The 13,916-nt window shown below is 45.5% G+C and overlaps 1 protein-coding gene across 11 annotated transcripts in view; it reads left to right on the forward strand.

Moving 5' to 3' along the window:
* zmiz2 (zinc finger, MIZ-type containing 2) overlaps window positions 1-13,916 on the forward strand; it is a 40,329-nt gene that overhangs the window by 19,360 nt on the left and 7,053 nt on the right. For 4 of the 11 annotated variants that reach the window (XM_055873882.1, XM_055873881.1, XM_055873887.1 and 1 more), the window contains 14 exons: window positions 2,342-2,513; window positions 2,866-3,117; window positions 3,205-3,390; window positions 4,249-4,326; window positions 4,832-5,051; window positions 5,295-5,436; window positions 5,591-5,687; window positions 6,836-6,988; window positions 7,416-7,521; window positions 7,662-7,819; window positions 7,938-8,005; window positions 8,090-8,158; window positions 11,330-11,571; window positions 13,214-13,329. In XM_055873882.1, coding sequence (XP_055729857.1) covers window positions 2,342-2,513; window positions 2,866-3,117; window positions 3,205-3,390; window positions 4,249-4,326; window positions 4,832-5,051; window positions 5,295-5,436; window positions 5,591-5,687; window positions 6,836-6,988; window positions 7,416-7,521; window positions 7,662-7,819; window positions 7,938-8,005; window positions 8,090-8,158; window positions 11,330-11,571; window positions 13,214-13,329 — 2,059 coding nt within the window. The remainder of the gene's footprint in view (window positions 1-2,341; window positions 2,514-2,865; window positions 3,118-3,204; window positions 3,391-4,248; window positions 4,327-4,831; window positions 5,052-5,294; window positions 5,437-5,590; window positions 5,688-6,835; window positions 6,989-7,415; window positions 7,522-7,661; window positions 7,820-7,937; window positions 8,006-8,089; window positions 8,159-11,329; window positions 11,572-13,213; window positions 13,330-13,916) is intronic. The other 7 variants (XM_055873884.1, XM_055873888.1, XM_055873886.1 and 4 more) reach the window with 6 other exon arrangements.

The raw sequence follows: 13,916 nt of genomic DNA on the forward strand, positions 1-13,916 counted from the left end.
AGTTGCGAAGATCCAGATGAAAATGTTCAGAGTTTGCGGTAGGAATCCGGGGATATGGAGAGAAATAGGTCCGTTATGCTCTGGTTTTAGTCACGTTGTTCGAACTAGCGAGAGCTTTCCGAGCTAAAGGTTAGCTGATGACCGCTAGCAATGGTTTGCTAACTGATAGCTGGTAGGCAGTTAGCTGGCTATCTTCAGTAGATGGATTCCAGATCAGAAGTAAATAGAAATACTTTAGAAAAAAGCAGATCCACGCCACATTGGGTGAGGCGGGTTGCAGGAGAGTATTTAGAAGTTGAGGTTTAAGAAAGTATTTTTAAAAGATATGCGAAGAAAAAGATGTAAAAAGATATATACAAGGGACACGGGACACGACAGGACAAAGACGTCTACACTGCTACGCCAGCTTGGAATCAGGAATTCCCCAGGGTAGCTGTTTAGGCCCCTTGCTTTTTTCAATTTTTACTAATGACATGCCACTGACTTTGAGTAAAGCCAGAGTTTCTACATATGCGGATGACTCAACACTATTCACGTCAGCTACTACAGCGACTGAAATGACTGCAATACTCAACAAAGAGCTGCAGTTAGTTTCAGAGTGGGTGGCAAGGAATAAGTTAGCCCTAAATATTTCTACAACTAAAAGCATTGTATTTGGAACAAAACACTCACTAAAATTTAAACCTCAACTAAATATTGTAATAGATAATGTGGAAATTGAGCAAGTTGAGATGACCAAACTGCTTGGAGTAACACTAAATTGTAAACTGTCATGGTCAAAACATATTGATGCAGTAGTAGCTAAGATGGGGAGAAGTTTGTCTATAATAAAGCGATGCTCTGCCTTAACAACACTATCTACAAGGCAGGTCCTACAGGCCCTAGTTTTGCGTACCTTGACTACTGTTCAGTCGTGTGGTCAGATGCCACGAAAAAGGACTTAGAAAAATTGCATTTGGCTCAGAACAGGGCAGCACGGCTGGCCCTTGGATGTACACAGAGAGCTAATATTAATAATATGCATGCCAATCTCTCCTGGCTGAAAGTGGGGGAGAGATTGACTTCATCACTACTTGTATTTATGAGCGGTATTGACATGTTGAATGCACCGAGCTATCTGTCTAAACTACTGGCAAACAGCTCAGACACCCATGCATACCCCTCTTCACAGTCCCCAAGTCCAGAACAGACTATGGGAGGTAAACAGTTCTACATAGAGCCATGACTACATGGAACTCTATTCTACATCAAGTAACTGACACCAGCAGTAAAATTAGATTTAAAAAAACACCTTATGGAACAGCGGGGACTGTGAAGCAACACAAACATTGGCACAGACACATGCATACACACACACACACACACACACACACACACACACACACACACACACACACACACACACACACACACACACACACACACTATATACACACACACATGGATTTATTACTGTAGATATGTGGTAGTGGTGGAGTAGGGGCCTGAGGGCACACACTGTGTTGTGAAATCTGTGAATGTAATGTTTTAAAATTGTATAAACTGCCATAATTTTGCTGGACCCCAGGAAGAGTAGCTGCTGCTGCTTTTGCAGCAGCTTATGGGGATCCATAATAAATACAAATACACTAAGGTTTGTGCTAATGAATACAACCATGAACTTTTCTTCTCCATTGCAAAATGTGTAAAGTTTCATTAGCCGAATGAACACAACCCAGGGTTCCAGTCAGTCAGACACATGGGGAGAATTTGAATTGCATTTGATTTGATTTCCTCTTCCTCTCAAAGCCCATTTGTTGAGAAGGACAGAGCAGAGGTCCCTACCCTCTGATCTTGTCATCCAATTGGTTTTGAGAAGGAATCAAGGAAATGCCATTGAGATTCTCTCATGGAGACTCCACTGGTGGAGGAAGATTTATTTCTGCTGTGTGAGTGAGTCATAGTGCTATGGGAAAATCCACGTCCTCTCCTCATCAAAACCCATTGGATGAGAAAGACTGAGGTCCCTCCCCTCTGGCCTTGTCCTCCAATGGGTTTTGAGAAAGAGACGAGGAGAGAGGACGTGAGGAGTATGCAATTGAGATCTTCCCTATGTCACTGTGTGTGTGTCTCTGTCAAAGCAGCAGGCTGCGTCACTGCTGTCTATGGGGGGTTCTTCATGGAGTCAGAACAACAGCTACGTGTGTCAGAGAGGGAGTCCCACCCACATCTCTGACCAAGCCACACGCACTCACACACAATCAACACTCATTGTGCTTGGCCTCTATGGAGTGAGTTGCAAATAAAACTCCCTTTCTCTCCCGCCCCTCTCTCTCTCTGTGTGTGTGTGTGTGTGTCTTAGTTACTCTAATAATGGTGGTGGTGGAGGGGGAATGGGCCAACGCCCCCCCTCTGACTTCACCCAGGCTGCTGCCGCTGCTGTTGCCGCCGCTGCTGCCACGGCAACCGCCACTGCCACGGCAACAGTTGCCGCCATCCAGGAGAAGCAGAACCAGGAAATGAACTACGGCCAGGTAAGAGGCTCCACCTTACCGTGTGTGTGTGAACAGGAAACTGCTTACTAGGACAGCTTTCCTCTAGTGGGCAATTTCAGAAACCATTTGTCAGGGGGACATTGTGCTTCTGTTTGGTTCACTGTTAGAGCTCATTACACACCCTGCAGGACAGAGCAGGAACTAGCTCTGCCACACCCACACACGCTCCAGACTCCAGAGACACAGGCTTGATTAGAGGGAGAACATAAGTATTTTTTAGCAGACTGTTTACACGTCTACAGAATCTGTCTCTGAGGAGAAACCACACTGTAAGTCCTATCTCTTCATCTGTCTGTTTATCTCCTTTTTTTATTTATTTCTCTCTCTCCAGATGGGCGGAGGACCCTCCTCCTACAGTACCCAGTTCCTGTCCCACCCGGGCCCCCAGCAGGGTGGGCCCCGCGGCCCCCCGGGGATGAGCCCCGGTGGGATGGTCCAGTCCCGGCCTGGACAGCACCCCTCAATGGGGGGCATGGGGTACCCCTCGCACCCCTCCCAGGGTCAGGGCCAGAGGATGTCCCAGCAGCACCCAGGCTACCCAGCAGGTCAACAACAGGGGCTCAAACGCCCCTACCAATCTGAGGTACACTTAGAATATACACAGTGCAAACACATGCAAGACACTAACACGTGTCAACATGCGCTTACAAACTCCCTGTCCCTCCCCCAGGGTTTCCCAGGGCAGCAACAGTATGGTTCAGGGGGCATGTCTCCGTACCATGGTGGCCAGCCCCTCCAGTACCCCCCCGGCCCCCAGCAGCGCCCGCCCCAGTCCCCATCCTACCACCCCAACCAGCGCATGCCCCCTATGGCACAGTACCAGCAAGGACCACCCAACCCGGCACAGTACTACAAGGTAAGCAGTGAGATCACACTCCTGTGTTTAGGTTAACTTGTGAAAGGGGCTAGCAGTAATGCAGCCGACCCAAGACCACACAGGTCCTCCATTTAATAGGGGTTCGATATCTGCTTACACCTTATTTGACTTCCCTTTCATCTCTTACATTTTTGTTGACAAATAAAAGCTTTTAAAATATGAAAGTGGAATGGAATTCTGTTCCCTTAAATATATGTTTTTTTAAAGTTCAAGTTATCAATATGGGCTTTTCAAGTAAGTATTTTACATTTCATTTACATCTGTCATTTAGCAGACACTCTTATCCGGAGCGAATTACATGAGCAATTAGGGTTAAGTGCCTTGCTCAAGGGCACATCAACAGATTTTGTCACTTTCTCTGCTCATGGTTTTGAACCAGCTACCTTTTCAGTTACTGGCCAAATGCTCTTAATCGCTACATGTTATTGACCACTACCTCTTAGTGTCTGTGGTGATGCTGATCTTGTGCTGATGTTTTATTAACCCTTATTTTACCAGGTAAGTTGATTGAGAACACATTCTCATTTACAGGAACGACCTAGGGAATAGTTACAGGGGAGGGGAATGGGGATTAATGCGCCACCTGGAAGCTGGGGATGATTAGGTGGCCATGATGGTATGAGGGCCAGATTTGGAATGTAGCCAAGACACCTGGGATACCACCCCTACTCTTACGATAAGTGCCATGGGATCTTTAGTGATGGCACCCTACACAGGGCAATGTCCCCAATCTCTGCACAGGGGGCATTGGGATATTTTTTAGAATAAAGTTAAGAGTTAAGAGTGCCTCCTACTGGCCCTCCAACACCACTGATTATTGTGTGTGTGTTTAAACAGGAGCAGCAGTACAATGGGCAGCAGGGTAACATGCCACCAGGAGGCTACAACGCCTTCACACAGGCTGCTGTCAATGCGGTAAGCCACCTTGTGTGTAGCTTAGCAGTGTGGAGGAGATGGTCCTTTGCTTTGGAATGTTTGGGTCCTTTGCAAATGTAATTTATAATATAATTGTAATTTGTCGACCCAAATAAAGAACATGTTAGCTGTGGCACACAGGGATTTTGTGTCAGCAATTACAGATTGAGCTAAATGGTTTTTCAATAGCAGGTCATACGTTGACATATGATGGACAACAGAGATGATTGTCTGTAAAAAAAAACAACTCACAATTGCTGTATGCAACTCGTCAACTATTTTTAGATTAGAGTTGATAATTAAATAATGAATATACAATTTAATCTGTGTTCATGCATGTCTTTATAGCCGTAGTGTTATACAGTAACTGATTCAGAGGGGTTGGGTTAAATGCGGAAGACAAATTTCAGTTGATTGCATTCAGTTGTACAACTGACAAGGTATCCACCTTTCACTTTATGTATTGTAGCCTTATGATGATATCTTATTTAAAACTCTCCCTCAGCAGGGTGGCCGGGTGATTCCGGGGTACCCCAGTTCTCCTTTGGGGGGTAACCCAACCCCTCCCATGACTCCAGGCAGCATGCCCCCCTACCTGTCACCCGGTGGGCCTGGACCAGACACCAAGCCCCCCTTCCTCCCCCAAGGCCCTGACATCAAGCCCCCCTTCCTCCCCCAAGGCCCTGACATCAAGCCCAACATCAACTCCCTACAGCCCCCCACTGGTGAGATACTTACTGCAACACACACTCCTTTATCATGTCATTGGACTAATGGAAATGTATTGAGAGAGACCTGGGTCGTGTTCATTAGACACCAAACGGGGGAAAAAACTGACTGAAATGAGAAGACTGCCTGGACGTGTCCAGTAAAAAATGCACATTTTTGTTTTCCTTAATGAACATGACCCTGGATCCAATTCATAGGTTAAATACCTGTGCACTCTCATGCCCCTCCCCCCTGTTTAGGTAACCCTAGCGACGACCTGCGGCTGACCTTCCCGGTGCGCGACGGCGTGGTGCTGGAGCCGTTCCGATTGGAGCACAACCTGGCAGTCAGCAACCATGCCTTCCAGCTGCGAGACTCCGTCTACAAAACCCTCATGATGAGGTCAGAGCCCAACGCCTCTCAGCCAATCACTCAGCCGTTACTGTGACGTGATCCAGTGTTTTTTAATACCATAGAGTTTAGAGTTTTACCACATTATTAATTGATGACGCTGGTGTGTGTGTGTGCGTGAATCTGTTGACTGTGTGTGTCCTAGGCCTGACCTGGAGCTGCAGTTTAAGTGTTATCACCATGAGGACCGGCAGATGAACACTAACTGGCCCGCTTCCGTACAGGTACAATCACACTTACAGGTACAATCACACTTACAGGTACAATCACACTTACAGGTACAATCACACTTACAGGTACAATCACACGTACAGGTACAATCACACGTACAGGTACCCATTCAAATATATACACACACGCACAGAGAGAGCGATCAAAGCATAACAGATGTTTCCCAAGATGACAGTGTTATAAAGTATTTTTAGTTTTGTTTGTTTTGTTTTTTTCACATACAACTGGATCTATGTGCATGTACACACATCCAAATCAGAATGGGTTAGGCTGGGATTACGCTCCCCCAAGCGCTCTCACTTATGCTTGCGTAAAGTTACAAATTCTGGCATGCACCGAAATCTCAAAGTTGTTGTGGAGTCTCAGCAGAGTTCATCTAGTGCAGGGGTGGGCAGTTCCAGTCCTCAATGGCCTGATTGGTGTCACAGTTTTGCCTCAGCTAACACACCTGACTCCAATAATCACCTAATCATGATTCTCAGTTTAGAATGCAATTTGATTAATCAGCTGTGTTTGCTAGGGATGGAGAAAGTGTGACATCAATCAGGCCCTGGAGGACTGGAGTTGCCCACCCCTGATCTAGTGTTAATCCAGCCTTGGTTTCTGGGTTAACAAGTTGATGAAAGACAACCGTGAATTAGCTAGCCATTTGAGCCACTTCTTGGTTACACAGGGCAGCGTTCAGGAGGGTACAAGGTACTGAACATTGCAGATAGAAATACCATCAATGAAACTGATATGATTCCTTACTCAATATCTCTACTCTGGATGTCTGTTCTACACAACATATTTCTGTCCAAACGTTCCACCATGCTGCACCCTATACTGAAGGTGGCCCAAGGCCCATGTTCATAAATTGTCTCAGAGTAGGAGTGTTGCTCTAGGATCCGTTTGGCCTTTTAGCTCATAACGAATACGATCATATGATGATAACTCTGTGTTGTTGTCTGTTCACACTGCTTTGGTTTATCTTGGCCAGGTCACAGTTGTAAATGAGAACTTGTTCTCAACTGGCCTACCTGGTTAAATAAAGGTGAAATAAAAAAAAAAATATGGACAGCGGTTACCTGATCCTAGATCAGCACTCCTACTCTGAGGCCAGTGTGACGACTGTGACTAGCGTGTTAGCCGACCCTCCATTCACCTGTCTGTCATGTAGGTTTCTGGTCCTTGCTTACAGGTGAGTGTGAACGCCACACCGCTCACCATCGAGAGGGGCGACAACAAGACGTCCCACAAGCCCCTCTACCTCAAGCAGGTGTGTCAGCCAGGACGCAACACCATCCAGATCACCGTCACCGCCTGCTGCTGCGTAAGTGGGGGGGGGGGGGTGCATGGGACATGTATTGCACAGTGGGCAAAACTGTTTGCATTAATGACGTCATGGTTAGGAGGTATACTGTTTGTATAAGCATGTTTTGTTAACGTCTTTTTAAAATCTTTATCTGGTCAGAAAACCAGATTACAACCAAAATATGAGGTCTTAGCAACAACGTCTTGGTCTTGTCATGAAAAATCTTTCTTTACCTGGTTGTAACAGAGACCGGTTGGATGGAATCTGGTTTTATGACATCTTAACAACCAGTTTACAGCCAGAAAATTACTTCACCTGGCTAATTTTGCATGCTGGATGTGCACATCTGTTGGTCTGTAAGTGTTATGCAGGATCCAAATTAACCTCCCCCTGTCTCTCTCTCTCTCCCATCCCTTTCTCCCCATCTCGCTCTGTCTCCCTCCAGTCCCACCTGTTTGTGTTGCAGCTGGTCCACAGGCCATCAGTACGCTCGGTTCTGCAAGGTTTAATGAAGAAGAGATTACTGCCCGCAGAGCACTGTGTGTCTAAGAGTGAGTGGAACACACACACACAAACACATACTTGATTGACTGCCTGGTTGGTGCTCAGAAAGACAGACTTTGTCGCAATTCTCACCCGTTTTCTTGCCTGCCTTGTCTCCTCCCCCACCCCGCCATGTCCCTCTCCTCAGTTAAGAGGAACTTCAATAGTGGGACCATCCCTGGAACCACAGGGCTGAACGGAGAGGATGGTGTGGAGCAGACGGCCATCAAAGTCTCTCTGAAATGTCCCATCACCTTCAGACGCATCCAGCTTCCCGCACGGGGACACGACTGTAGACACATCCAGGTGAGAGAGACACACGCACACTGGTGAAAACATACACATACTATAACTCTAAACATCCAGGTGAGAGACACACATACACACACACCCCCTAAACGTCTGTCTGTCTCTCTCTCTGCAGTGTTTTGACCTGGAGTCGTACCTGCAGTTGAACTGTGAGAGAGGGACCTGGAGATGCCCTGTGTGCAAGTAGGTTAACACAACCATTTGCTGTTTTTCCCATAGGTAGGCCTATTGTTTCTTAGTTAACTTGACCGTGTCTCTACTCCACAGTAAGAGCGCTCTACTGGAGGGACTAGAAGTGGACCAGTACATGCTGGGGATTCTAATTTACATACAGAAGTAAGTGTGTGTGGGTGGGAGGGCTCTTTCTATCCTTGTGGGGACCTAAAATCCCCCAAAGTCCCTATAAGAATAGTAAAACAAGGACAATTCTCCCTCGTAGGGACATTTCACACATCCCCATGAGGACAAATGCTAGTTTAAGCTTAGGGGTTAGGTTAAGAGTCACAGTAAGGGTTAGGGGTTAATGGTAAGGGTTGTGTCAGGCTAGGGCGGCTCTGACTTAGAATATGTGGACAACTACAAATACCTAGGTGTCTGGTTAGACTGTAAACTCTCCTTCCAGACTCACATCAAGCATCTCCAATCCAAAGTTAAATCTAGAATCGGCTTCCTATTCCGCAACAAAGCATCCTTCACTCATGCTGCCAAACATACCCTTGTAAAACTGACCATCCTACCAATCCTCGACTTCGGTGATGTCATTTACAAAATAGCCTCCAAAACCCTACTCAATAAATTGGATGCAGTCTATCACAGTGCCATCCGTTTTGTCACCAAAGCCCCATATACTACCCACCACTGCGACCTGTACGCTCTCGTTGGCTGGCCCTCGCTTCATACTCGTCGCCAAACCCACTGGCTCCAGGTCATCTACAAGACCCTGCTAGGTAAAGTCCCCCCTTATCTCAGCTCGCTGGTCACCATAGCAACGCCCACCCGTAGCACGCGCTCCAGCAGGTATATCTCTCTGGTCACCCCCAAAACCAATTCTTCCTTTGGCCGCCTCTCCTTCCAGTTCTCTGCTGCCAATGACTGGAACGAACTACAAAAATCTCTGAAACTGGAAACACTTATCTCCCTCACTAGCTTTAAGCACCAGCTGTCAGAGCAGCTCATAGATTACTGCACCTGTACATAGCCCATCTATAATTTAGCCCAAACAACTACCTCTTTACCTACTGTATTTATTTATTTTGCTCCTTTGCACCCCATTATTTCTATCTCTACTTTGCACCTTCTTCCACTGCAAACCAACCATTCCAGTGTTATTTTTTACTTGCTATATTGTATTTACTTCGCCACCATGGCCTTTTTATATTTTTATTTATTTATATATATATTTTGTTTGCCTTCACCTCCCTTATCTCACCTCACTTGCTCATATTGTATATAGACTTATTTTTCACTGTATTGACTGTATGTTTGTTTTACTCCATGTGTAACTATGTGTTGTTGTATGTGTCGAACTGCTTTGCTTTATCTTGGCCAGGTCGCAATTGTAAATGAGAACGTGTTCTCAATTTGCCTACCTGGTTAAATAAAGGTGAAATAAATAAAATAAAAATAAAAAGGGGTTAATGGTAAGGGTTGGGTCAGGTTAGGGGTTAATGGTAAGGGTTGTGTCAGGCTAGGGGTTAATGGTAAGGGTTGGGTCAGGTTAGGGGTTAATGGTAAGGGTTGTGTCAGGCTAGGGGTTAATGGTAAGGGTTGTGTTGTGTTAGGTTAGGGGTTAATGGTAAGGGTTGTGTCAGGTTAGGGGTTAATGGTAAGGGTTGTGTTGTGTTAGGTTAGGGGTTAATGGTAAGGGTTGTGTCAGGTTAGGGGTTAATGGTAAGGGTTGTGTTGTGTTAGGTTAGGGGTTAATGGTAAGGGTTGTGTTAGGTTAGGGGTTAATGGTAAGGGTTGTGTTGTGTTAGGTTAGGGGTTAATGGTAAGGGTTGTGTCAGGTTAGGGGTTAATGGTAAGGGTTGTGTCAGGTTAGGGGTTAATGGTAAGGGTTGTGTCAGGTTAGGGGTTAATGGTAAGGGTTGTGTCAGGTTAGGGGTTAATGGTAAGGGTTGGGTCAGGTTAGGGGTTAATGGTAAGGGTTGTGTCAGGTTAGGGGTTAATGGTAAGGGTTGTGTTAGGTTAGGGGTTAATGGTAAGGGTTGTGTTAGGTTAGGGGTTAATGGTAAGGGTTGTGTCAGGTTAGGGGTTAATGGTAAGGGTTGTGTCAGGTTAGGGGTTAATGGTAAGGGTTGTGTCAGGCTAGGGGTTAATGGTAAGGGTTGTGTCAGGCTAGGGGTAAGGGTTGTGTCAGGCTAGGGGTTAATGGTAAGGGTTGTGTCAGGTTAGGGGTTAATGGTAAGGGTTGTGTCAGGTTAGGGGTTAATGGTAAGGGTTGTGTTAGGTTAGGGGTTAATGGTAAGGGTTGTGTTGTGTTAGGTTAGGGGTTAATGGTAAGGGTTGTGTCAGGTTAGGGGTTAATGGTAAGGGTTGTGTCAGGTTAGGGGTTAATGGTAAGGGTTGTGTCAGGTTAGGGGTTAATGGTAAGGGTTGTGTCAGGTTAGGGGTTAATGGTAACGGTTGTGTCAGGTTAGGGGTAAGGGTTGGTTCAGGTTAGGGGTTAATAGTAAGGGTTGGTTCAGGTTAGGGGTTAATAGTAAGGGTTGTGTTAGGTTAGGGGTTAATGGTAAGGGTTGTGTCAGGTTAGGGGTTAATAGTAAGGGTTGGTTCAGGTTAGGGGTTAATGGTAAGGGTTGGTTCAGGTTAGGGGTTAATGGTAAGGGTTGGGTCAGGTTAGGGGTTAATGGTAAGGGTTGGGTCAGGTTAGGGGTTAATGGTAAGGGTTGTGTCAGGTTAGGGGTAATGGTAAGGGTTGTGTCAGGCTAGGGGTTAATGGTAAGGGTTGTGTCAGGCTATGGGGTTAATGGTAAGGGTTGTGTCAGGTTAGGGGTTAATGGTAAGGGTTGTGTCAGGTTAGGGGTTAATGGTAAGGGTTGTGTCGGGTTAGGGGTTAATGGTAAGGGTTGTGTCGGGTTAGGGGTTAATGGTAAGGGTTGTGTCAGGTTAGGGGTTAATGGTAAGGGTTGTGTCAGGTTAGGGGTTAATGGTAAGGGTTGTGTCAGGTTAGGAGTTAATGGTAAGGGTTGGGTCAGGTTAGGGGTTAATGGTAAGGGTTGGGTCAGGTTAGGGGTTAATGGTAAGGGTTGGGTCAGGGTTGGGCCACCTGATAATGAAATACACCCACCTGGTGTCCATTTAAGGGGGAAGAATTAAAATACATCAGAAGTGGAACTAGCTTTGCAGTCTATATCTGAATTTGCCTGTCCTATGTTCATTTTTAGTTCTTCATTAACTTAGCCAGAATTAGGTCTACATTTAGGTGCCCTTGTAATGGGCCCTTCATCTTTCTCACCTTCTTTCTCTTCATTCACTAACCTTTCTCTCCCCCTCTTCCCTCCTCAGCTCGGACTATGAGGAGATCACCATTGATCCAGTGTGTGGCTGGAGGCCGGTGCCCATTAAACCAGACATCCACATAAAGGAGGAAGCAGACGGGCCTGTGTTGAAGCGCTGCCGGACGGTCAGCCCCAGTAACATGATGATGCCCAATGTCATGGAGATGATAGCTGCCCTGGGACCGGCCTCCTCGCCCTACCAGGGTCTACCACCTGGGGGCAGGAACACACCTGACTACAACAGCCAAGGTAGGGAGGAGACAGGCACACACACATTCAGTACCAGTCAAAAGTTCAGACACACCTACTCATTACAAGGTTTTTCTTAAGACATCAAAGCTATGAAATAACACATGGAATCATGTGGTAACCAAAAACGTGTTAAACAAATCCAAATATATTTGAGATTCTTCAAATAGCCACCCTTTGCCTTGATGACAGATTTGCACACACTTGGCATTCTCTCAACCAGCTTCATGAGGTAGTCCCCTGGAATGCATTTCAATTAACAGGTGTTCTTTGTTAAAAGTTAATTTGGGGAATTTCTTTCCTTAATAGTTTGAGCCAGTCAGTTGTGTTGTGACAAGGTAGAGTTGGTATACAGAAGAAAGCCCTATTTGGTAAAATACGAATTATTGCAGGAAAAACTCAAATAAGCAAAGTGAAACGACAATCCATCATTACTTTAAGACATGAAGGTCAGTCAATATGGAACATTTCAAGAACTTTGAAAGTTTCTTCAAGTGCAGTCGCAAAAGCCATCAAGTGCTATGATGAAACTGGCTCTCATGAGGACCGCCGAAGGAAAGGAAGACAGTTACCTCTGCTGCAGAGTATAAGTTCATTAGAGTAATCTGCACCTCATAAATTGCAGCAGCCCAAATAAATGCTTCACAGAGTTCAAGTAACCGACACATCTCAACATCAGCTGTTCAGAGGAGAGTGTGTGAATCAGGCCTTTATGGTCGAATTGCTGCAAAGAAACCACAACTAAAGGACACCAATAAGAAGAAGAGACTTGCTTGGGCCAAGAAACACGAGCAATGGACATTAGACTGGTGGCAATCTGTCCTTTGGTCTGATGAGTCCAAATTTGATATTTTTGGTTCCAACTGCTGTGTCTTGTGAGACGCAGAGCATGTGAACGGATGACCGCTGCATGTGTGGTTCCCACCGTGAAGCATGGAGGAGGAGGTGTGATGCTGTGGAGGTGCTTTGCTGGTGACACTGTCTGTGATTTATTTAGAATTCAAGGCACACTTAACCAGCACAGCATTCTGCAGCGATACGCCATCCTAGCTGGTTTGTGCTTAGTGGGACTATCAATTGTTTTTCAACAGCACAATGACCCAACACACCTCCAGGCTGTGTAATGGCTATTTGACCAAGACGGAGAGTGATGGAGTACTGCATCAGATGACCTGGCCTCCACAATCACCCGACCTCACCCCAAATTGAGATGTTTTGGGATGAGTTGGACCGCAGAGTGAAGGAAAAGCAGCCAACAAGTGCTCAGCATATGTGGGAAGTCCTTCAAGACTGTTGGAAAAGCATTCCAGGTGAAGCTGGTTGAGAGAATGCCAAGAGTGTAAAGCTGTCATCAAGGCAAAGGGTGGTTACTTTGAAGAATCTCAAATGTAAAATATATACTTTTTTGGTTACTACATGATTTCATATGTGTTATTTCATAGTTTTGATATCTTCACTATTATTCTACAATGTAGAAAATAGTAAGAATAAAGGCAAACCCTGGAATGAGTAGGTGTGTCCTATCTTTTGACTAGTACTGCACAGCAAATTAATTATATTGCCTCCTATTAGTTACAATTGAAATAATATTTTTTTGCCACACAAAACTTCTACCTGTGTCTGTTGTGTGTTGTTCATCCAGCAGGTCAAGGATACTCCAGCCAGTCAGGCTTCTCTGAGTTCCCCAACACCCCTGGAACTCCCACCCTGAGAGACTTCACCTCCCCTGGACCACCTAACATCTACCAGCAGGACCAGGTAACACACACACAGAATACCTCAGGCTACAGTGATATGGTTCCGGGGTAGATTCCATTTCAAGTCAGTCAGGGTCTGAAAGTGAATGACCTAATGTCTGACTGGGTTAGAAAGGGAGTGAAGAAACGCACACAAACACAGGGTCAAAGTACACACTGATGTTCCTACATCACAGGCTCCAATTAAGTCACTCAATGGTTAACAGCGGAGCTGAACGAGACGGGTGAACATAAGTCCAAATGGACTCTGAAATACTCAGAAAGCATTGGCAAAAAAATGTATCCTTAAACAAGCACTTCATCTTCTAATTTCTTTTCCATTGTTATTTTTTCAGTTAATGGAATTAATTAGTTTGAGTTGATACAATCGAAATGCATATAAAGTTGTTTCAGTCCAGGAAAGTGAACTATACACATGATGTTTATCCGTTGGGAATGTGAACCACGCAATATTCTGGGTGCTTTGTCTTAATTAGACTTTCCATTATCTCCCTTGGATTTACTAAATGATGCGCACAGGGCTCTACAGTGTGACCATTTTACTCTCATATGCGCCTAAATATTTTGCTGTGTGACCTAGAATTTGTG

Source organism: Salvelinus fontinalis, chromosome 21, assembly GCF_029448725.1.
Source record: "Salvelinus fontinalis isolate EN_2023a chromosome 21, ASM2944872v1, whole genome shotgun sequence".
In the NCBI taxonomy this organism is placed as follows: Eukaryota; Metazoa; Chordata; class Actinopteri; order Salmoniformes; family Salmonidae; genus Salvelinus; species Salvelinus fontinalis.